The sequence below is a fragment of the Notolepis coatsorum genome, assembly GCF_963971535.1.
Source record: "Notolepis coatsorum genome assembly, chromosome: 12".
NCBI classification, from domain to species: Eukaryota; Metazoa; Chordata; class Actinopteri; order Aulopiformes; family Paralepididae; genus Notolepis; species Notolepis coatsorum.
This window is the reverse complement of record NC_140176.1, coordinates 40,028,352-40,053,322: the sequence shown is the minus strand read 5'-3', so window position 1 is coordinate 40,053,322 and position 24,971 is coordinate 40,028,352. Positions and strand designations below refer to the sequence as shown.

Here is a 24,971-nt window from a genome sequence, read left to right as displayed (position 1 = left end):
TTCCTGTGCCCCTGGACTGCCCAGTCAGTATGTTCTTCCTGTGCCCCTGGACTGCCCAGTCAGTATGTTCTTCCTGTGCCCCTGGACTGCCCAGTCAGTATGTTCCTCCTGTGCCCCAGGACTGCCCGGTTGGTATTTGTGAACACACATCATTCTCTCCTAAAGCCAGTAATCAGGAGTGAACCCCCTGAATTGGTGATGTTAAACCATACAAATGGTGAGTATAAATTCAGAAAATTGGGCATAGTTTTCTGACTCATAGGATATAGACTGTGGGTACAAGCATGCCATTGGCTGACTACTGATCCTCCCCTTCCGCTGTCTGCCACACTATTTTGAAAGGGCACTGTCGCAGCATCCTGGGCTTAGCGCTGCCCACAATGACTCTGATTGGATTGAAGAAATACAAACAAGCCAGAGTGTTTTTTTTCTCCAACCTATACTGGATTGATAATATGTTCAGTGAGACCTCTCTCCGGTGCTGGCACAACGCTAACATAGTGCGGAGAGAGAGGTATGGTGATACAGGACTATGCTTTATTTATATATATATATAACCTGCAAAGTCATGGAATGGGTGAAATATAACTCAAAGTAGGAAAGAAAAGTGTTTTGTAATTTTTTTTTTTAAACCAGCGAGTGGACAAACAAACAAACGCACCAAAAAACAAGTCATCATCAGCAACATGTGTTTTGTAATGTCCAGGAAGTGATTGCAGGGCTCCTATCTATGGCAGACAGACAGACAAACACTGTAGCCACTCAGGAGGGACGGTAAATATTAGCTGTGGCTAAAATAAGGCTCAGGGAGACAGCAAGGACAAACGTATCACTCCTCCAAACATAAGGAAGATGGAAATGAGTTGGGTGTGTGTGTGTGTGTGTGTGTGTGTGTGTGTGTGTGTGTGTGTGTGTGTGTGTGTGTGTGTGTGTGTGTGTGTGTGTGTGTGTGTGTGTGTGTGTGTGTGCGTGCATGTGCATGTGTGTTTGTGTGCGGGGGAACTGCAAAAGGCTGCATGCTGTCAAATATGTGTGAATGATAATGGGTGAAAGACAGACAGACAGACAGACAGACAGACAGACAGACAGACAGACAGACAGACAGACAGACAGACAGACAGACAGACAGACAGACATAGAGATAGACATAAAGATAAATGATTAAAGAAAAAAAGAAAGAAAGAAAGAAAGAAAGAAAGAAAGAAAGAAAGAAAGAAAGAAAGAAAGAAAGAAAGAAAGAAAGAAAGAAAGAAGAGGGATATGGACGACATATGAAGATAAAACGAGACAGAGAACAACAGTTTCTTTGGGAAGATAACATCACAACTATTAAGTTGGAAGGCAAGCATACAGACTGTTTGTAACCCTGCTGTGCTCAGGCTAATCATCAATACTAGAGATACAAAGATAACGACAGTGAGAGAGATAGAGATAGAGAGAGATAGAGATTAGAGGCAGATAGAGATAAATGATGAGAGGCAGAGTAGATAAACGGAGAGGAGGGGAGAGAAAGAGCTGAAATAGAAGGATAAGGAGATAGAGAAAATAGGAATATAGAAAGAATGGCAGGAAGAGAGATAATACAAGAGTAAAAGTGAATTTCTCCAAGGATATTGCTATGCCTCTGTTTCAGACAGTGTTCCGTACAGTGTGGCCTTTTCCCACTGATGGTTAAATGAAAACGTATGGGTTGTGGATTGTGTTATCTCCACTCCCTCCTCTTTCATCCCCCACCCAAGGACAAGACACACAAGGAATTCATGAGTGTATGAGTGAGTGTCCTCGCCCGCTGGTTTTTCATCAGTGCTAATATGTGAAGTGATTGGAGCGCTCTGTGGTGATTGGAGCAACACTCAACAGACTAATTTAGCATCGAGGGTAATTATAAGAGATGGATGGTTCTGAGATATATATATATATATATATATATATATATATATATATATATATATATATATATATATATATATATATATATATATATATATATATAGAGATATATAGAGAGAGAGAGAGATATAGAGAGATAGAGATATATATATATATATATATATATTAGTGCTGTCAAACGATTAAAATATTTAACTCGATTAATCGCATGATTGTCCATAGTTAACTCGCGATTAATCGCAAATTAATCGCATTTTTTTTTTTTTACCTTAAACAGATCTTTTTCAAGTTCCAAGTTTTAATACTCTTATCAACATGCGAGTCAACAAATGCTTGCTTTGTGCAGCCATTTAACACAAAAGGATGACCCTCATGCATTGCAAATTTGCATCAAATTCAAAACAGAGTGATGCACAAAATAACTTAAAAGAAAATAATAATTTAAAACAATGAATAAAGTGTGCATGAAATAATAGGGGAAAGAAAACGTTAGGAACTTGTTACATTCACACACACAAGGGCTGATTAATCACTCACCCCCCTCTCTCCCTCACACACACTCTCCCAGCTCTTTTTCTCTTTTGCCCCTTCCTCATCTCTCTCACCCCCCTCTCTCTCTATATCTCACACACACACACACACACACACACACACACACACACACACACACACACACACACACACACACACACACACACACACACACACACACACACACACACACACACACACACACACACACACACACACACACACACACACACACACTTCAGAAACAAACATAGTATCAATGAGAGCATCAATAATACACCTGAGTGAAGTCTAGTACATTTTTTTTTTTTTTTTTTTTTTTTAGTTAATCTTGAGTTAAAAAAATTAGTGGCATTAATAGAATCGGGAGTTAACGCGATATTAACGCGATATATTTGACAGCCTTAATATATATATATATATATATATATATATATATATATATATATATATATATATATATATATATATATATATATATATATATAGAGAGAGAGAGATAGAAATACAGATAGAGATAAAAATAGAGAGCAAGAGAGCACCAATTAAAAATACAATTGATACAACTCATCAATAATATTATATTTCCATAGTGTTGGAACTGGAACGGTAAAAACACGGTCCCTCTTTGTTTAGAGCCTGAACCGTATGCCTGAACCGTGCACATAAAAGCAATTGGTCGGAAGATCTGAGTAGTCTTGTGCAGAGTACATTTACATTTAGTCATTTAACTGACACTTTTATCCAAAGTGACGTAAGTATGTAGTTGTAGTAATATGCATGTGCATAGTATGACTGCATAGTAAAATACATTACAAAGGTTAGTAGTTTTCTTTCCTACATTTAATATACGACTAACTATTACTCTGTTGGCTTTAACATTTAGCATTACATTTCTAAAGAACACATTAGGATTTGATTCATGTATCATGATTTATAATATTTTTTCAGATATTGATTGAATAAGTGTGTTCTTAGTCGATGGCAGAACATTGGGCGGGTATCAGCTATCCTGACTGGTGGGAAGTTCGATCCACCATTGTGGAGCAAGGAAACAAATGGCTGTGTATTGCTGTGTTTGTATCAGGGTGGGAATGATAAGCAGACTTAGACTCATGAAGTCCATTCAAAACACATGTGATAAGATAAGATATGATAATATGTTTATATTTATTTATATTGTCCCTGTAGGGAAATACATGTGTTGCTACAGTACAATATGGCAAGGGATACAATCTGTTATAATAAAAACATACATATATAAAAGATAAACAGATGAAAAAGGTGAAAAGGGGAGGAATAAACAAACAAATAAATTACAATAATATGAAGCTAAACCACTTGTAATTGTAGTAGTACATGGGTGAATATCATTAGTAGGCAGTAATATAGGCAAGGTCGATTCCTTAGTAGCAGAGTGCATACTAGTAAAATAGTTTGCTGCAGCCGCACCCTCTCTCTGGAATCCCCCCCCCAGCCACATACAGACTGCCAACACCCTACGGCCCTTTAAAACAGACCTCAAAACCCACCCTTTCACTCTTTCGACTATTAACTGTTTTTGTTTTGTTTTGTTTTGTTCAGTTTTTTGTTGTTTACACTGTGAAGCGTCTTTGAGCACTGTAAAAGCGCTATATACATGTAATGTATTATTATAAAAGACAGTACAAAGGTTAGTATATATGTTTTTCTTGTTTCATTCCAGATATTGATTGAAGAAAAATTGGGCGGGTTTCGGCTGTACTGACTGTGGTGGGAAGCAAGGACCGAAAATAGCTGGTTTCTCCTTGATGACCCTCCCGGAGCTCGGATATGAGTGGGTCTGAGGTGGCCAGAAGATGCAGAGTGGAGGGGTCTTGAGGGTGTGCAGTTAGAGACCATTGACCAGAGGTATTGGGTATCGGGAGAGTATCGGGTTATACATACAGAAATATAAGTGTGTCGTGTCGTGTCGTGGGTTGGGGGAGTTCGGCGATGGGGGCTGGTTTTCGACTATGGGGGAGGTCTGGGGGAGTTTGGTTGGAGCCTATGGCTTCGGCTGGACCTTTCCCAGACCTTCCCTGGAGTTGGCTGCTGGTCACTTGCGTGTGCTTTGGTGGATTTTGGTTGGTCTTCGTCGTTGGGCTCCCTCGGTTCACTGGCGTTTTGGGGTTCCTTCCACGGGTCTGGGTGGGGCTCGCTGCAACTTATGCTGTGTTCTGGGGTGTCCCAGTGTTGTCTCAGACCGTCCGGGTCCTATGTGTCTTCTAATTTGACCGCTGTTGTGTATGTCTGCTTGAGTGTTTGGAGTCGTGGCTCCTTTGGAGTGGCTGCGGGTCCTGGAGCGTGTGGCCTGTCATTCCCCTGTGCAATTTGGGGGTGGGGTCAAATTTCACGTTTCTTTAATAGTTGTCATACAGAAGTACAGAATACTTTCATACAAAATGCTTCTTACTGTTACGCTCCAGAGACTGTGCTAGACAAGACACGACAAGTCGTGGGATTCGCATGGTTTTCCTAGTGGCAGCAGGGGCGCCGGGACCGGGGGAGATGGAGCAGCCCGCGTGGGTGGCATTCCCGTCGCCGTGCATAGCGGTGTGAGTGGTGGGTGGGCTGTTTATGTTTTGCTTCGGTCATGACGTGCTTTATTGAGGGGGGGGGGGGGGGGGGGGGATGTGGTAGGGATTGATGTGTGGGGTGTTTGGGGGACTGGCTGTTCTGGGGGGGGTTCACATGCCTTCGAGCAACATTGTACTATTGTACTTATGTTATGCCTATTCTTATGTTTATGTTGCACTACTTTTATTGTCTTTTATACCTATTCTTATGTCTGCAATTCATGCATTGTTTTTTTAGTCTGTCAATTGCGTGGTGATTTTATGCCTATATGTTTATTTTATACTAATTGCTGTGTGGCACTCTGGACTGCGGTCCATGTGTGAAAAGTGCTATATAGATGGCTATTAATATTTATTATTATTATATTGTAAAAATATATGCATTGAAATCTCTGTAAAGTAGCAGGCACGTTGGAAGGGGGGGTGCGGGGGGTGCACCCCCCGGTCCCAGTGACAGTCCCACTAAATCTCATAAACGTCAGAAAGAGACAGAGCCGACAGGTTCAGCCTCAGCATCAGATATTGAAGAGTTAACTGAGTCTGTTCCCCTATACCCCCCCTCGGGCGCCAGGGGCTTCCACTGAGGGGTGATGCAAATAGGGATGGGGTGTTATGGCAGCTGATGATGGAAAGAGTGCGCACCGAGTCTGATCCCGAGTTGAAGAATTGGCTCCAAAAGAGAGACAACAAAATCTTACAGCTGTTTGCCCATGATATTCAGCGACAAATTAGAGGCAAAGCATCCAAAAGCCCATTATTTGGCTTGAGCGCTGACGGAACCACTGATGTCACTGGAAAAGAACAATTCTCGTGTAATATAGAGTTTGCCGATTACAACTTGAAAGCTCAGAACTTCTTTTGGGGTTTTTACAATGCCCGGCCCAGACACAACAGCCGAGACGCTGTTTTTGTGTATAAAAGACATTCTTTTACGCCTCGACCTGCCCATGGAGAGGCTGATAGGATACTGTTTTGACGGGACCAGCAACATGTCTGGGGGGGTACAGGCTAGCCGCTAGACTAAAGGAACTGTGTCCCGACTCTGTTTTTCTCCACTGCGCAAAAAAAATCTCAAAGGCCGCACCCCCTACCGATTTAAAGTTCCAACGTGCCTGATCATTAGTGACTTTGAGCAGAGCGGTTTCAGTACTGCAGCTGGTGAAAACCAGTTATAAATGGGTCAAGATGCATACAATTTTATTAAGCTCATGTTTCTTTAAAACGGGTGGAATCCAGGCTTGTTTGAAATAGTTTGGGAACAAACCGGAGAGAGACTAATGTACTATAGAGAGAATACATTTCTAATACATCTTTGAAAAATCTGGGACGTATAGTGTGAAGGCCACATGAGGATAAGTCCAATGTCTGACACAATATCAAGCAGATTATTCAGGGTCATAGGAGTAGATTCACTCAACAATGTGGGAGAGGCATCTGGATAAGGTATACATGAGGTAGGGGGCACTATAGAGGCTTTGATACCCTTCCCAAAAAGGTAAGCAAGTGTGGAGTATAACGTGGCGTACAATATGCTCTGAACAGAGACACGTTCACTCCATCTGTACACATACTAAACCTGTGTGAGTGTTCGCTTGTGCATACATCCTGCGGCATTGCCTGTATATATCATCATCTGTCATTTGTTATGTAATGTCCAAGATATTTTACCTTTTGACAGACCACAAGATTATTTTCGGACAATTTAAAGTCAGGACATTAGACATTTGTCCTCTTTGGATCTACATATTAAAACAACACTCTTACTGGCATTGTATTTTATATCATATTCAACCCCTTTATAGCAAGTCTCCCCCTTTTCATGAGTAGATTATAAGGAGACGATAACTCCATCACATCGCAGAGGTGCAGGTGTGTTTTATTCCACCAACGTTCTGCTCTTCTACACTATTTTTAGTTGCCGAGTGTCATCCCTTAACCAAGGTGAAGGATCTGCAGGGCGCGATGTTGCGTGCCCTAACGGCAGCAATGCAATTTAAACCTGACAAACATCAGACTGATCAACCGAGTCATTCACGTCATGTGACCTGAGTTCTACTGAGCAGAGAAAACGGAGGGAAAATGATCAGCGGATCTCATTAAAAGGTGTTTAAATAGGTGTCAATTATTTGTGTTAAAATAGGTGTTCACAGAGTTACCAACTCTCACACGTTGGGGGGTGAGACTGACACAAATGACCCCCTCCTCATGCTCTCATGCCACACTGTTTTTCAAGCTGTCAAATCCAAAACGAACACAAAAGAAAAAGAAAAAAGCTTCAGGCTATTTTTCCTGAATCCTTCATCCTCCACCGTTGATAGTGTGGCCCTGATGTGTCAGGATTGGGGGGGGGGGGGGTGTAGGACACACACGCAGACACACACAAAAAGGGGAATCTTAAAAGTGAACACTGAAATCGCTGAGCGATGAGAGGGTGGGAAAACACAAGAATAAAATTAATAAAAATAAAAACTGTAGGAAACACAAAACACCAGTATAAAATAACTGGGTAAAAATCCAAAAATAACCACCACTGCCTAGCAGTTGAAAACAACAGGAAAAGCAATAGCACTAGAGACAGAGAAAACCCTAGAAGTATGAGCTTGAGACACTCCTCTACTATTGAGGGAAAAACATGAAATGGACAAGCATCCGAACACAGTCAACCAAGCCTACTTAAATGCACTGCACACCTGACACCAAACAGGTGGCAATCAAGCCCACACACCTGCCATGCCGCATGGCAATTAACTACAGAGGCCAGTGATTGACAGCTGTCCCTCACAGAAATAAAGCCAAAGCACCTTAGAATAAGTAAGGGATTGTAGTGGGCACTTACATGGGCACTTACCTGGACGGGACATAATCCACCTACACTGTCACTTTAAGGACACAGGGCATCCGGGGTATCTAGAACGGCCATATTAACGCTTGACTTTGTTTGTTGTGGTATCCATGGCTATGCTATTAAATGATGCACACTGATGTGTGGTCAAAGAAACTTCACTCTCTTTGGTCGTGATTTCCCGTCTCCTACATTGGTGAACCTGACGTTCTTGGACGCTTTCGAGAACGATTGAACAATGGAACAGGCAGTCGCGCTGAAGTTTATGGAAGCAGCAGTTGCGCTGAAATTGCCAGAGTTCTGGGAAACGCAAGCTACTGCATGGTTTGTGCAGGCGGAGGCGCAGTTTGCAATAAAGAAAATAACGGAGGATGACACTAAGTACTATCACGTTGTCGCTGTGCTGGGGACTAACACGGCAGCCAGAGTGGTGAGTCTACTCACAAACCCTCCGGCGCACGATAAATATGGCATGCTGAAGGCACACTTGTTGAAGTGTTTTGAACTGTCTGAGGTGGAACGAGCTAACCGGCTGTTTTCATTGCAAGGTCTGGGCGACAGTAAACCGTCCGAGCTTATGGATAGGATGTTGGCGTTGATGGGAGAACATGAGCCCAACCATTTTCTCTTCCGACAGCTGTTCTTGCGCCAGTTACCGGCTCAGGTAAGGGCTGCCTTGGCCACCACAACAATAAATGACTGCCGTATGTTAGCCGCGGAGGCGGATACGTTATTTTTGGCCAGCCAGCAGCAACACTGTACGGCCGTGTTCTATCATGACCAACCCTCTACCTCTCACCATGGGGATTATACCGTCGCTGCTGCGGTGGCAGCCCCTCGCCAGCGAGGGAGAGACACTGGCTGGTGTTTCTTTCACACAAAGTATGGAGCCAGGGCTAACCAATGCCGTCCCCCATGTACTTACAAGGGGCCGGGAAACGCCCGGGCCGGCGCTCAACAGTGGCCATGAGCGTTGGTGGGGCCGGCAGGCTACTGTTTATTCGGGACAACATCTCAGGCAGGCGTTTCATGTGCGACACAGGGGCACAGAGAAGCGTGCTGCCTGCGTCAAAGGGTGGACACCCTGGCCGACGGGCATGGGCTCCCTATGGAAGCTGCCAATGGTACTACGATCCGCACGTATGGCAGTAGGCTAGTGGAGTTGTGTTTTGGTGACCGGCGGTTTAGCTGGAACTTCATTACTGCTGATGTGTCTGTGCCCCTGCTGGGTGCTGATTTTCTGTGTGCCTATGGATTGTTGGTGGATGTCAGGAACAATCGATTGATCGACGCCACCACCTTTTGTTCATTTGAATGTACTGTCGGGGCAGCGCCTCCTGTGGGTTTGTCTAACATGTTGTCTGTTACAGATGAGTTTCACCAGCTGCTAGCTGAGTTCCCTGTCCTTACCCAGCCCACTTTCTCGTCCTCCACCAGTAAGTACGGTGTGGAGCATCACATCGCTACGGCAGGTGCGCCAGTCTACTCCCGGGCTCGGCGCCTAGATCCTGCCAAGCTGGCCGTGGCCAAGGCAGAGTTTTCCAACATGGAGAACCTGGGTATTATCCGTCGTTCTGACAGCCCATGGGCCTCACCCCTTCACATTGTCCCCAAGGCTGCCGGCGGGTGGCGCCCGTGTGGCGATTACCGCCGCCTTAACGAGGTAACCACACCGGACCGATACCCGGTTCCACATATTCAGGATTTTTCCACCCACCTGACCCGGAAGCTCATATTTTCAAAAATAGATTTAGTTCGAGGTTACCACCAGGTGCCGGTCCACCCAGCGGACATCCCTAAGACGGCGGTGATTACTCCCTTTGGTTTGTTTGAGTTCTTGCGCATGCCATTTGGGCATAAAAACGCAGCACAGACATTCCAGTGCTTGATGGACTCTGTGTTACGGGACCTGCCTTTTTTGTTTGTCTACCTAGATGACATCTTAGTCGCCAGTACCACCAAGGCAGAGCACTTGTCCCATCTCAGGACCCTTTTCCACCGACTCAGTCAGCATGGGCTCATAATTAACCCAGCTAAATGTCAGTTTGGGCTGTCTAGGATCGATTTCCTCGGGCACCACGCCACCAAAGATGGGGCAGTTCCCCTCCCATCTAAGGTTGACGCCATAGCAAATTTTCCACTGCCACCCACCATCAAGGCTCTGCAAGAGTTCCTTGGCATGGTACATTTTTACCATCGGTTTGTCCCCCGGGCTGCTCAGCTAATGCGACCTCTTTACGAGGCTCTCAGGGGTAAAATCGCCAAACATGTGGTGGACTGGACGGACGAGAGACGCAAGGCGTTTGTCGATACTAAAACCGCCCTGGCCAATGCAACCAGGCTGGCACACCCACTTCCCAACGCCCCTGTTGCCATCACCACTGATGCTTCAGACTATGCTGTTGGAGCGGTATACGAGCAGTGGGTGAGTGGGGCTTGGCAGCCACTGGCGTTTTTTAGCCGACAGCTTTGTCCTAATGAGTGCAAATATAGCACTTTTGATAGGGAGCTCCTCGCCCTCTATCTGGCCGTGCGGCATTTCCGTTCCCTGCTGGAGGCTCGTTCGTTCACGGCATTTGTAGATCACAAGCCACTCACTTTTGCTATGGCTAAAGTAAGTGAGCCATGGTCTGCCCGTCAGCAGAGGCACCTGTCATATATCTCAGAGTTTACCACGGATATTCAGCATGTCGCAGGCAGGGACAATCTAGTGGCAGACTGTCTCTCTCGGGCCTTGATCGGGGCCGTCAATGTTGGTTTAGACAATGCACGCATGGCCTCAGACCAGGTTTCCGACCTGGACGTTCAGGCCTACAGGACGGCCATCACAGCACAGGATGTGGCATTTAATGAGGCTAACGGCACACTCCTGTGCGACGTTTCCACGGGGCGGCCGCGACCCGTGGTGCCCAGCAGTTGGAGACGTCATGTTTTTGACATCATACATGGTCTCTCTCACCCCGGTAACAGGGCGTCTCAAAAGCAGGTGGCAGCCAAGTTCATTTGGCACGGGCTGAAAAAGGATGTGAGCGGGTGGGTTAAGACCTGTGTGATGTGCCAGCGCGCTAAGGTACACCGCCACATTAAAGCTCCTTTGGCCCAGTTCTCCGTGCCCGAAAGGAGGTTTGACCATGTGAATGTGGACCTGGTGGGTCCATTGCCCCCATCGCATGGTTTCACATACCTCCTCACGATGGTGGACAGAACCACTCGGTGGCCAGAGGCCGTTCCGCTGTCATCCACAACGTCCACTGATGTGGCTCGGGCGTTTATATATACGTGGGTGGCCCGGTTCGGTGCTCCGTCTGACCTTTCGTCGGACCGTGGACCTCAGTTCACCTCTGAGCTTTGGTCCGAGATTGCCAGAAACTTAGGCGTGAGACTGCACCGCACTACCGCTTATCACCCGCAGGCTAACTGTTTGTGTGAGCGGTTTCACCGGTCCATGAAGGCTTCTCTCCGAGCTACCCTTAGCGATGGTAGTTGGGTCGACAGGCTGCCGTGGGTCATGTTGGGTCTCAGGACCGCCCCCAAGGATGATCTCCAGTCATCGTCGGCTGAGCTGGTCTATGGCCAACCGCTGCGGGTCCCCGGGGAGTTTTTACCTGACACCACATACCCCTGGTCTGCGACCCAGCAGCGCGTTTCAAACTTGGAGAACGCTAGGGCATTTGTGCCGGTCCCCACCTCGCAGCATGGTTTGCCACAGACTCGTGTTCCACCCGGCCTCCAGGCGACGGAATACGTGTTCATACGGCACGATGCCCACCGCGGGTCCTTTCAACCCCCCTACGATGGCCTGTTTCGGGTCCTACAGACGGGAAGTAAGACCTTCGTGGTGGACATTGGCGGTAAACCGGAAAATGTCTCGGTGGACAGGCTTAAGCCAGCTCACTTGGATGTGGATCACCCCGTGGCACTCGCTCAGCCCCCGCGGCGGGGGCGACCTCCCCGTGTTAAACCTCGTCACCCTAGGTCGCTTTTTGAAAATATGAGTCCCTCACCGCCCATTAGGCACCTTGCCCCCTGCCCTCCCCGCCACCGCAAGGCCCCAGGGGGTCCCACGGTAGCTCATATGCCGGCTCCAGTTGTTCGGAGCCGTTATGGTCGGGAGGTCCGTCTACCGACCCGTTTTGTGAGTTAGTAGGGTGAATTCTGGGGGGACATATGTAGTGGGCACTTACATGGGCACTTACCTGGACGGTACATAATCCACCTACACTGTCACTTTAAGGACACGGGGCATCCGAGGTATCTAGAGCGGCCATATTAACGCTTGACTTTGTTTGTTGTGGTATCCATGGCTATGCTATTAAATGATGCACACTGATGTGTGGTCAAAGAAACTTCACTCTCTTTGGTCGTGATTTCCCGTCTCCTACAGGATAATGTATATATATAACGAGGTCATTGTCGCAAAATAATTGACAGAGTTTAAAATACCGAGCCGCCTCGGCGAGGTGTTTTAAACGTCAGTGAAGGTCAATTATTTTGCGACAATGATCGAGTATAGCTATACATTATCCCGCTTATTACATTACTAACTTACTAACAATATACCTAATTCATTTTACATCGACTCGCAACAGTAACACTGGTTCTGGCTCCGCTGATTGCTCGTCCCAGCAGCTTCCCCGGCAGCCGGCAGTTTGCACTGATGTCAGTGGGCTTGATTGCGAACAGCTGCGCACAGCGGTCATTATTGTGGGCTTGATTGCGAACAGCTGCGCACAACGGTCATTATTGTCCCACAGCGGTCATTATTGTCTGATAACTGACCTCTGACGCGCGCTATTGACCAATCACAAGCAAGCATTTCGGCGAATGTGAAAACGCCATGTAATAAACTAAAATAAAACTGACATAAACTGTGATCCATCACATTACCAGCATTATCAGTCAGAGCTGCTGCTTGCTGTGGTGTGCATTGACCATTATTCACAATGGGTGGAAATGTGTCATCAAACAGCACAAGTACAATACCACAGAAATAAGGTTGGCATCCAACCAGAGTGCAAATGTAATTCATACAGTATTTGATCTGCAACGCCTAGTTTGACAGGAAGCCAACATGCCAATATCAGTTACAGCACCTTTTAAGGATGCAAGAGTGAACTGTGAACAGTACATTTTGGGGAAGGACACGCTACTTGAAAGGCAATATAAAACAAGACGATTCATGGTAAGATACCACATATTTCATGTGAGAATGCTGTTCATCGACTACAGCTCAGCATTCAATACCATAGTCCCCTCCAAACTCATAGCCAAGCTCAGGGACCTGCCAGTGGGTCTTGGACTTCCTGACGGGCAGACCCCAGGTGGTAAGAGCAGGCAACTGCACCTCATCATCCATCACGCTCAACATAGGGGCCCCCCAGGGCTGTGTTCTGAGCCCCCTCCTCTACTCCCTGTACACACATGACTGCGTGGCACAGCGGAACAACAACACAATCATCAAATTTGCTGATGACATAGTAGTGGTGGGCCTGATCTCTGCCAACGACGAGAGGGCCTACCTGGAAGAGGTAGAAAATCTGTCACAGTGGTGTCAGGAGAACTGCCTCTCCCTGAACGTCAGCAAAACAAAAGAGATGATTGTGGACTTCAGGAGGTCGGGGGTCAAGGACTACAGCCCCCTCAGCATCGACGGGGCACCGGTTGAGAGAGTGAACAGTTTCAAGTACCTCGGAGCCCACATATCCGAGGACTTGACATGGACCACACACATTGACAGTGTTGTGAAGAAGGCACGACAACGCCTCTACTTCCTCAGGCGCCTAAGGAAGTTCCAAGTCAGTCAGAAGATCCTTAGGAACTTCTACTCATGTACAATAGAGAGCATCCTGACTGGCAACATCACCTCCTGGTTTGGGAATAGCACTGCACAAGACCGTAGCAGACTACAAAGAGTGACACGTTCAGCCGAACGCACAATTGGAGGGGGGCTTCCCACCCTCCAGAACATTTACAACAAGCGGTGCAGGGGGAAGGCTAAGATAATTATTAAGGACTCGAGCCACCCGAACAACTGCCTCTTTGAACTGCTGCGGTCAGGCAAGCGATACCGGAGTCTTAAGGCGAGCACAGAAAGACTCAGAAGAAGCTTCTATCCCCAAGCCATCAGGCTGCTAAACGAACAATAAACACTATGCAACAACCATCAAATGCACACAGCACACACACCCACACACTCGCTTAAACAAACAACACACTGCAGCACCCACTCTCCACACTTTAGATCACACAAACACACTTTATATTTATTGATAAAGGATTTACACTACAACTCGTACACCTACTGTAAATTGTACCTAAATTGCACCTCATCCCATTTCTGCCTTGCACTATATAGTATTGTATATTAGTACACTGCATAGTATTGTATATTATATGGTAACTCAGTTACGTCTATTCTGCATCGAACATTGTACATATGTCTATACTGAACACTGTGACCTCATTTTTTTTTACTTCTAATTTACATACTATACTATGTTATTTTATTTCATACTTATCTTGTCTTGCACAGTCTCTGGAGCGTAACAGTAAGAAGCATTTTGTATAAAAGTATTCTGTACTTCTGTATGACAACTATTAAAGAAACTTGAGATGAGTTAACAGTTGAACCCACAGTGAAAACTACATTGAGGTGAGAGAGTTAACAGATGAACCCAAAGTGAAAACTACATTAAAGTGAGAGTTAACATATGAACCAACAGTTAAAACTACAATGTGATAAAGTTAACAGATGCACCCACAGTGAGAACTACATCAATGTGAGATAGTTAACAGATGAACCCACTGTGAAAACTACATCAATGTGAGATAGTTAACATATTAACCCACTGTGAAAACTACATCAATGTGAGATAGTTAACATATTAACCCACTGTGACAACTGCATCAAGGTGAGATAGTTAACATATGAACCACAGTGAAAACTACATCAATGTGAGAAAGTTAACACATGAACCCACAGTGAAAACAACATCAAAGTGAGAGTTAACAGATTAATCCACTCTGAAAACTACATCAAAGTGAGTTAACAGATGAACCCACAGTGAGAAAACGACATCAATGTGAGAGAGTTAACAGATTAATCCACTCTGAAAACTACATCAAAGTGAGTTAACATATGAACCCACAGTGAAAACGACATCAATGTGAGAGAGTTAACAGATTAATCCACTCTGAAAACTACATCAAAGTGAGTTAACAGATGAACACACAATGAAAACAAAATCAAAGTGAGTTAACAGATGAACCCACAGTGAAAACTACATCAAAGTGAGTTAACAGATGAACCCACAGTGAAAACTACATCAAAGTGAGAGAGTTAACAGATGAACACACAGTGACAACTACATCAAAGTGAGTTAACAGATGAACCCACAGTGAAAACTACATCAAAGTGAGAGAGTTAACAGATGAACACACAGTGAAAACTACATCAAAGTGAGTTAACAGATGAACCCACAGTGAAAACTACATCAAAGTGAGATAGTTAACAGATGAACACACAGTGAAAACTACATCAAAGTGAGTTAACAGATGAACCCACAGTGAAAACCACATCAAGGTGAGAGAGTTAACAGCAGTGTTGTGCTAGTTACTGAAAAATAGTAACTCAGTTACTTTACTAGTTACTCATTTCAAAAGTAACTCTGTTACGTTACTAGTTACTTACACCCAAAAGTAATGCGTTACTGTGAAAAGTAACTATTTAGTTACTTGAAGAAGAAAAAAATTGCTCCCATGCAGCCAGATACAGATACTCAAAATTGGTTGATCAACTTGACAGTTTACATTCACATCACTGAACTCTGCTAAGCAATGTGGTCTAGATACAAACACAAATCTGACACAAACACAAATGTCCCGACGTAATAAGAAATGCACCGTGCCTAATTGCTCGGGGAGGTTGAGCGCAGGCACGTTTAGGTTGCGCGCATGCACGTTTAGGTTCTAGGTTGAAAATAAGTGCTTGATGATTCGGAACAGCCTTGATATCTGTCGCCGGAGCGTTTCATTATAACAGTCTTGCAACGTTGTTTAAGATATCAATCGTGCATTGCAACGTTAGAATAGTTAGGATATCAATTGTGCATGAAATGACTATATTTATATTGTTTGATTAGTATTGATGAGATTCCCTGGCAGATTTGTAGTCAAAATGTGTTGATCAACTTGAGTTTCCATTCATTTCCATTCACATCACTGCACTCACCAGTGTCTGTCGAGATGTAAAGTTAGTCCTGCAGCCCCTTAAACATTTTCTTTATCTCATTTCCATGTTGTTTCCATGGATTCTCTCTCCAAGTAGTTGAAAAAAGTTTACCGTCCCATTTGCTGTGTGTCGCCTCGTATCATTCTACGTGGGTGGCGAGTGGATTTGGATGAGTCCTCGTAGTTAACGTTAGACTCCAGTATCTTTGAGCCAAAACACAAATGACATAACTAAAACGTTATTTTCTTTTCGCTCGACAGAAGAGAAATACGCGAGTAGCTGCCTGGGCGCTGCCATTATCAGTCAGGCTCAGGAATAGTAAACAAAACACGCCCCCAGCATAGCGTTTCCCCGCAGCCAGGCAGACAGGATATGAGGATAATAATAATAATAATAATCACTACCGCTCGCTATCAATCTATGCCGTATATAACGCAGTGACGAACCATTCAGTAACGTAAGTAGCGTTACTGAATTTCAAAAGTAATTAGAGTTAGAGTACTAGTTATCGCCAAAAGTAACTTTGTTACTGTAACGCGTTACTTTGTAACGCGTTAGTCCCAACACTGGTTAACAGATTAAGCCACAGTCTCGTGTATGGGATGTGATACATACAAGCTGTTTCAAATCAAATGCTGTGTGTGTGTGTGTGTGTGTGTGTGTGTGTGTGTGTGTGTGTGTGTGTGTGTGTGTGTGTGTGTGTGTGTGTGTGTGTGTGTGTGTGTGTGTGTGTGTGTGTGTGTGTGTGTGTGTGTGTGTGTGTGTGCGAGTGCGTGCGTGCGTGTATTCTATCTCACCGGTAGCTGTTGTGTGCGTATTTCATCCACCATTATGGACAGACACTTGGTGAAGTCAGTCAGGTCCTGATCAGCAGTCTCTATTAACCTGCAACCCTACACGCATGCATGCACGCACACGCACACACACACACACACACACACACAAACACACATTTTTATATTAAAAACAATATCAGCGTGTCTGGGAACGTCAAGGTAGTGTAGTTCAACATACAGTGTCTGTCCAGCAATAGCAATAGACTAACTAATAGACATATTCTTATTATTATGGGGTGTTTTTGTTACTCAATGTGCACAGGTCCCACACCATTGGGATTTTTAAACAATAAATCCAGAACAATATGAATGTAAAAATACTTAACAGATGTTAACTTCATGTAATCAAGACATGAATGGAATAAATCATGTTTATCTTGAACAATACAAATTAAACAATATGGAGGCAGACAGTGAAGGTACACACTACACAGTGAACCTTTTCGTGTAATTTGTACTTGTTTTCACTTATAATTTCCACACTTTCGGGTCCATGTAGGAGGGCGGGGGGGGACACACACACAGTGTGCACTCAATGAAAATGTGTTCCTCTACATGTTCTTCAGAGAAAATTAGTCTCAGGTTAAAATAATAAATAAGTGTATGATTTGTCTTTTAGTGAACATTGAAAAGGGGTCCCAAAGAGCGGAACACCACACAACAATCTTATAAATGGTGTGTCTGACTATTAACTACCAACACCTGCACAAACTACAACGTATGACGTATATATTGCCAGTTAACTCATTCAGTGCCGGCCATTATCATTATCCTGTTCTAGCTATGCCACATTTTAAAGATAGGGGTGTGTCACCTTGAGAGCTATATCTATATTCTATATTATAGCTATGGAGACAATACTATGGTCATTTGACAGTCAGTATCTTCCGTTGAACATGCAAAAAAGAATAAAACATTTCCATGTATACGTGCACGTGTTATCCCGTGGTGAATATTGTATAATTTCAGAGTAATCCGGGTTCATTCCTGAAAAGCTGAGTTATAGGGCGCTACGTGAATTCGGCTAAAAACATTGTCGTTTCATCCCTGGACACACTACTATTTCCAAATCAAATGTATATAATAGGTATTATGTTTCATCATAAATGCATGTTTCTGATGCTTTGATTGCCAGTAACGGCATTAGTTTTGAACACCACACACGCTGATCAGCCGGATCGATATGAAATCATTGCAGGATCAAGGTGGAATAGACGTCAGATAGTCCTTACCTTTGATCAGAGCTATTCCAAAAAGAATATTCCAATTGTTTCATTGCAATTTCCAGTATTGGTGTCCATCTGGTCCACGACATAATCCGGCACAACACATGCATCGAGTGTCCTGGACACGTTTCAATGTGATCGAGTGAACCTCTAGGCTTCCCTGGACAAAAAATCTACGTCCGGTGGGGTTTAAATGTAACACACGGTCTGGAACAGCACCTAGCAGGAGCTGGCCGGTACTGCACCCTCTGGGTCCCAGTATGCCTTTTAACGGCAACATACAGGTCCGTGACATTGAATAGAATATAAAAATCGAAAAAAGCTAAAACTATCCAAAAACGTATATACGCGCTGAAGGGCGGCTGGGTGGCGTAGCGAAGATTGTGCTTGTCACCAATGTAAGAGACTCCGGTCTCGAATCCCGGTGTCAGCATTGCCTGCGGCTTGGGCCAGTCGTCATACTATCTCAATTGACAGAGGTAGCGGGTGGAAGTCGATGGGTGGGGATTGTACGTTGTGGACAGCGACTCCTACAGGTCGGTTGGGTGACGCGAGACAGGAAGTATCGGGGGCAGTGTGAGCCTCCCACGTGTTACTCCTCGCCACTGAGAGTCCGCGCTGTCTGGTGAAAAGATGCGACAGGCTGCCTCCTCGTGTACCGGAGGGGACACGTGATGCAAGGCTTCTATCTTCACTACAGCCAACCAGTGGGAGGCATAGTCTAGCAACGTTAAAGACAGGGGAGGGGAGAATTGGGATGGGAGAAAAATAGAAAAATAAGGAGAAAAAGTGGACCAAAAAGAAATATATAAGCGCTGAACGGTTGGCGAGCAAACGCATATATACGTGGATGGCGCAGAAAGTGTTAAGGTACGGGTGGCGGCTAAGTGGCGCAGTGGGCAAGGCGCTCGCCACTAATGCAGGAGATGCTGGGTTCGAGCCCAGCTCTCGCCGTTGCTACCAGCTTGGCTGGTCGTTCATACTAACACAATTGGCAGTGTTAGGGGTAGGAAAGCTGGTGGGTGGGGATCGGACGTTGTGTACGGCGACTCCTACAGGTCGGTTGGTTCGCTTGTACAGCAGAATCAGGAAGTAACGGGGGCAGCGTGAGCCTCCCACGCGTTACTCCTCGCCACTGAGAGATTGCGCTGTACAGGTGAAAAGATGCGACAGCTGCCTCTGTGTACCGGAGGGGACACATGATGCAAGGCTTGGTCCTCACTGCAGCCGACCAGTGGGAGGCATAGTCTAGCAACGTTCGAGACAGGGGAGGGGAGAATTGAAGGGAGAATTGGCGAGGCGAAATTGGGATGGGAGAAAAATAAGGAGAAAAAGTGGATAAAAAAAGAAAGTGTAAGATACCTTGCGTACGTATACTGCACCTTGTGTATACTGTTTACCTTTACTCTTACTCATAGTATATATAATAGTATAGACTATATAATAGTATAACTCATAGTATGCCGATTATAAATCTGTATTGCCTATATTTATTGTGACATAATTATAATATAACCGATAGGGCATACATACCCTGATGTGCACCTTTGTGTACACTGTTAATTTGTCTATAATTTTATTTGTGTGTGTGTGTGTGTGTGTGTGTTAAGGCTGAGCCCGAACGTTCGAACGTTCGTTCGTTAAGCTGAAATTCGGACTTTAATTAATGGGTTCGAACGTTCGGTGAAAAAAAATAAAGCAGGCGCAACGACGGTGAGGCGATGTGAAGCGGCGCGTCCCCAGAGTGCCGAGTCGCTCGGCTCAACCAGTATGGTCTCTGCCGGGCTGTTGCTGGATACTCAACCAGAGCTCTAGTCTCAACCAATGCAATAGAACAATTTTGATTGAATGACAGGCGATTCTGCCAATTACGTCACACCGCTTGCACCCGCCTCTGCTGTTACCACCAATCGGCAAGCGTTTATTATTTTTTTTACTTCCGGCAATGCCGCCATTGATCTGCTTGAGAGAAGCATTAACGTAGCGTTAGCTCCCCGCCGAGGAAGTAAAAGTCGTAACAAGGTTTCCATAGGTGAACCTGCGGAAGGCTCATTAATGAATACCAGCCTTTTTCGGCCACGGAGTGCGAGCTTCATGGCGGGAGGTGGTTGCGTTGGAAACAACTCTGGCCGAGGCGGCAGGCGTGTTGGGAGCCCGGCGGGACCCCCGCGCCGGTGTCTCTCTGTCTCTCTGCCGTCCCCCGTTCCGAGGTAGACTGTGGAAGGAGCCGAGGCGCGCGCCTCTCTCCTTCCCGTCGACCAAGAGTGAATACCTGTTATTGAACGTGTAACACTAACTATATAACGTTAATGCCACAAAACGAAAAAAAAATGATATAAAAAAAAAAATGTAATAAAAAAAAAATTTTATTAAAAAAATTACAAAAAACGAACGTTCAAACGTTCGTTCGATAAACCCTGGCGAACGTTCGAACCCTAAAAACAGGGTTCGGGCTCAGCCTTAGTGTGTGTGTGTGTGTGTGTGTGTGTGTGTGTGTGTGTGTGTGTGTGTGTGTGTGTGTGTGTGTGTGTGTGTGTGTGTGGTTGCAACACAGGTAGAGATGCAGTGTGGGTGCGTGTGTGTGTGTGTGTTTGATTGATTGATTGAATAGTTTATTGATTTGAAAATCACACATATACATTTGATCACAATATGAAACAGGTGTACATTTCTCCATTTACCAATAGGATTCAAATGTCAAGATAGACCGCGCTCTCAAAATTCAACATACATTTACATTACAGTTACATAAACATATTAGTCATGTGACTAAATAGTTGATTGTTTACATAATTGCATATGCATAAATCAAACACTTTAACACATTCGGGGCCACTGGGATGAGTCTAATAAATCTCTAGAGCAGGGGTCCCCAAACTTTTCAGGCCGCGACCCAAAAATAACGGGGTCAGAGAGCCGCGACCCCCACTATTATAGGAGGTAACAAAAAAATTTAAATGTTTAATTATTATTATCATTATTATTATTTTTTTATAAATGGAAATGTATGGTTGAAACATGCACACGTTCAAACGCACACACAATAATAGTAATCATTCAGGCCAGGAAATATAGTGCAAAATATAGCCCCAGTCAGGCCACTTTTTAAGCAGGGCTAGCATATGTATGATTAGCAACAACACTGATTTTGATGGATTTTCAGTTTTTTTGTAATGTCAGATTGAAAATAATACAATCTTTTATTCAACTTCAGCCCTGATCATAACACCACATATACATTTTATAATTCTAACCCTTTAAATGCCAGTGTGTGGGATGGCATATATTTGCAATATATCAAATGCAAAGTAGATTTTTCTGGGGGGGATTATTACAGGCTAGCATGTGTCAATGACTAGCAACAACAGTTTTTTGTAAGGGTCCCGCCTCCACCAATCACATGCGGCTCCTTTTGTGTGTGTGTGTGAGAGCAAGAGAGAGACCCAATCCATTATTATTATTATTATTATTATTATTATTATTATAGAGAGAGAGAGAGAGATAGTTCTCCAACTTGTGAGTTGCAGTGATCTCCTGGTTGTTCCCCACATAGGTTATCTAACTATTGCACTGCTGCAACTAGAAACACTGTCCTGGCCTGCTTCTAAGTTCAGTGGCCTGACTGCAAAAAATAAAATAATAATTATTATTTTTTTTATTATTTTTTTTGGAAATCATCTGGCGACCCCACATGAGGGCGGCTGGCGACCCTCATGTGGGTCGCGACCCCGACTTTGGGAACCCCTGCTCTAGAGGACCAGCAAATGTAAACAGACGTGGGGCTGTTTGTAGAGCTAAATCTATACTTTATAGTATTGCTATCTGTCCATTCTCATTGTCAATTGAGTCCATAAACCGTCCCTTCAAAATGGCTTAAAGAAAAAAAAATGTATCAATACGCTCTAATTTTATAGCGCCGTGAATATAAGCGTTATACGGCATTTGGTCTAGTATATTTCCTGGAAGGCTAGATAAAGGGCTAATAGCTACTAACGTTATATCCAATGGCATTTCCGTTATACAGATGCTACAGTTAAAACTCAAACTGCATATGATCGGCACAATCCTCAAGCATGTATGCATGAAAGGGGGGGGGGGGGGCGGGGGACGTCGTTTCTTATTATTGATTACCAATAACCGTGTTCGTCTAAGTAGCCACATAGGCCGATCGCCTAGATGGCTATCAAAACAATGCCCGATCGGGTTGTACTTTATGTGAAAAAGATCTTACCATGAGCCGGTTGGATCCCCCTGAGCATTTCCCCGTTATTGATAGCCATCTGGTAGATCGATATGTCCATTGGCTGATGATAAATCCCCTTATTGCATAGTGAAATCCGCGCTCCAAAAGGTATTCCGTAGAACAGACAATATCTATCGCTTCAGATGAGTAGAAAACTACATTAGAGATCCAAAAAAAAAAAAGACAACTTCTGCCACAGGGAACACTATATTATCGCGATAGCGCCCCTAAGAGGATCTGGCCGGTATTGCACTTTCTCGAATTCAAAGAGTAGGGTACATCTGCAGTGCAGCTCGGCGACCTTGAATAGGTTATTCAAATGGGATAAAAGCCAAAACAACTTGCCACGGATATATCCGTGCTTCTTCTCAATTGAAGGCTTACTTGTTGCCTGTCGATAGCGACAAACTCCGATCAGCGGTTCTCGAGTTACATGCCGGTATTTGAGGCTTGTGCAAAGTAAACGGTATTGCGCAAAATACCACTCCCGACTCTTGGGGCTCTAGTTCCATCAATCATTTTGCGATCTCGATAATTATTGTGGAGGGTTGTAGCCAATGAGTGTGGCTTTCCAATGATACCCCATGTGGGGATGAATCTAAAAAACTAAAAGAAAGTGAGTTTCTTTTGTTCTTGAGTTTTTATTTTGTACACAGTTTACCAAATTTACTCCTAATCACTCATTTCTGAATGGATCTTTATGAAATTTGGACATGTACTACATAAGGCTTCAGGCTATGGGTCCATATGGATTTGTAAGCCATACCACCTTCTGGGGAAATACTACCTCTGGACTACTAACTACTACACACTAGGGGTGTAACGGTACACAGAAGCATCGGTTCGGTACGTACCTCGGTTTTGGGGTCACGGTTCGGTACGAGTTCGGTACAACAGGAAAACAATATTTATAATGATTATTATACATTTATAATAATTATTATAATTATTATTATTAAATATAATTATTTTTGATTAAGTTATACTTAGTTCCACCTATGCTTTCCATGGTAGTCAGTGATAACGGTGTCATTCTGTGTTCAGGAATCCACTTAATTGCCTACTGCCCCCACCATCCACAATGTATACTTTCACTTCCACTTATGGAGTAGATTCAACTGCACGTGAAGCAGAGAAAGAAGACTCTAGAGAAGAGATGCCATGTTACACAACAATGGCAGATGATGTATAAATATTTTGGATTTAAACACTGCAGATCGACTGGAGAGAAGCTCAAAGGACTAGTCCAGATCAGAAAAAGTATGTTTGCATGTTTTATTTTATCAGTTGTGAGGGGAAGTAGCATTGAAGAACGTTGGTGTGTGCGTGTCTTTCCACATTGGTTAAAGGTCAACCTCCACGTTGTATTTTTGTTCAATAAACAATGTGGACTAGGCCAACAGTGGCTTTCATGAAGAAGGGGGAAAAAAAGTATTGAAATTGACCCAGTTTTAGCGTTTTTATCAAACATTTTGTCTGCCCAACACAATCACCACGCACGTGCATATTTTAATCAATGGTTCATAACGTGCGTGTGTAATCGAAATGATCGTCACAACAGGTGCAGGACAACATGGGGCTCACCAGGGGGCGCTGAGAGTCACACAGCTAGTGGCAGGCAGAGAGCCTTGCTACCATAGATATATGCTTGCTACTACTAGCCGAATGGAAATGTATGTTTCACCTCACTATTGCTCCGTGATTATAGCCATCCATCCATCTCTAAAGCTAACCACTATTTGTAAAAGCCACAACCACGTTACCATATTTGTAATAATGTAAATCATTGTGTCGTTGTACACATATTGTGTTTATAACGTTAGTAGATAACATAGCTTAGCTTGGTAGCTATTGTGCTAACAACATATCCCGACATCCGGCTCGCTGGCCGGCATGAACGGCCGACCCAAAATGGTTGTCTCCTCTCTGTACACCCCGTCCCCACGGGTGCCCTGCCGGGGGGCCCATGGACACGACGGCGGCGGCAGCCGTAGGGTGCTCGAGCCCGTAAAGGCTAGTGTTACACGATAGCTATGAGCTAACTAGCGCTGCGGGCTCCGGCGCCCTGCGGCCGCCGCTGTTGTCGAGTCCACAAGCTCCTCCGCGGGGACGGGGGCACACAAAGAGGAGAGAACCACCCGCAGGGACGGCGGGCTATAGGCTAACGTCAGTGAGTGTAGTGGTCCCGACTGCGTGTAGCAGGGGCGGCGGAGATATAGGCTAACTGTGATGCACCGAGTGAGCCACCATTGATCTAGTACTATGACCCGGACGGACATAAGGCATACGTTTCCTGAAGTGACGTCACGGCCGTGCTAGGTGCTAGCGTCTGATAAGCTTTTAGATTCGGCTCATTAATATGCACCTGTTGTCCTGTTGTGACGTCGGCGTTTGATAAGCTTTTTTGATTCGCGCGTGCATGTTATTCGTGCATGGACCTTTTTAACTCTTTCAGAGTGGCATTTCCGGTGTCAAATGGAAAAAAATAAATAATGAAATTATATACCAATGATGTAAACTACCCATAATTGATCAGTAGGGTTTAACCTGGAGGTTGGGCTTTAACAGTATTAGGC

At 44.6% G+C, this 24,971-nt stretch overlaps 1 protein-coding gene across 3 annotated transcripts in view; it reads right to left on the bottom strand.

Annotated features, from left to right (window-relative positions):
* tpk1 (thiamin pyrophosphokinase 1) overlaps positions 1-24,971 on the bottom strand; it is a 318,684-nt gene that overhangs the window by 130,239 nt on the left and 163,474 nt on the right. For 2 of the 3 annotated variants that reach the window (XM_084325680.1, XM_084325681.1), the window contains exon 6: positions 16,888-16,983. The exons of the other annotated variant lie outside the window; for it this stretch is intronic. In XM_084325680.1, the coding sequence (XP_084181806.1) occupies positions 16,888-16,983 (96 nt within the window). The remainder of the gene's footprint in view (positions 1-16,887; positions 16,984-24,971) is intronic. 3 annotated transcript variants of the gene reach the window in all.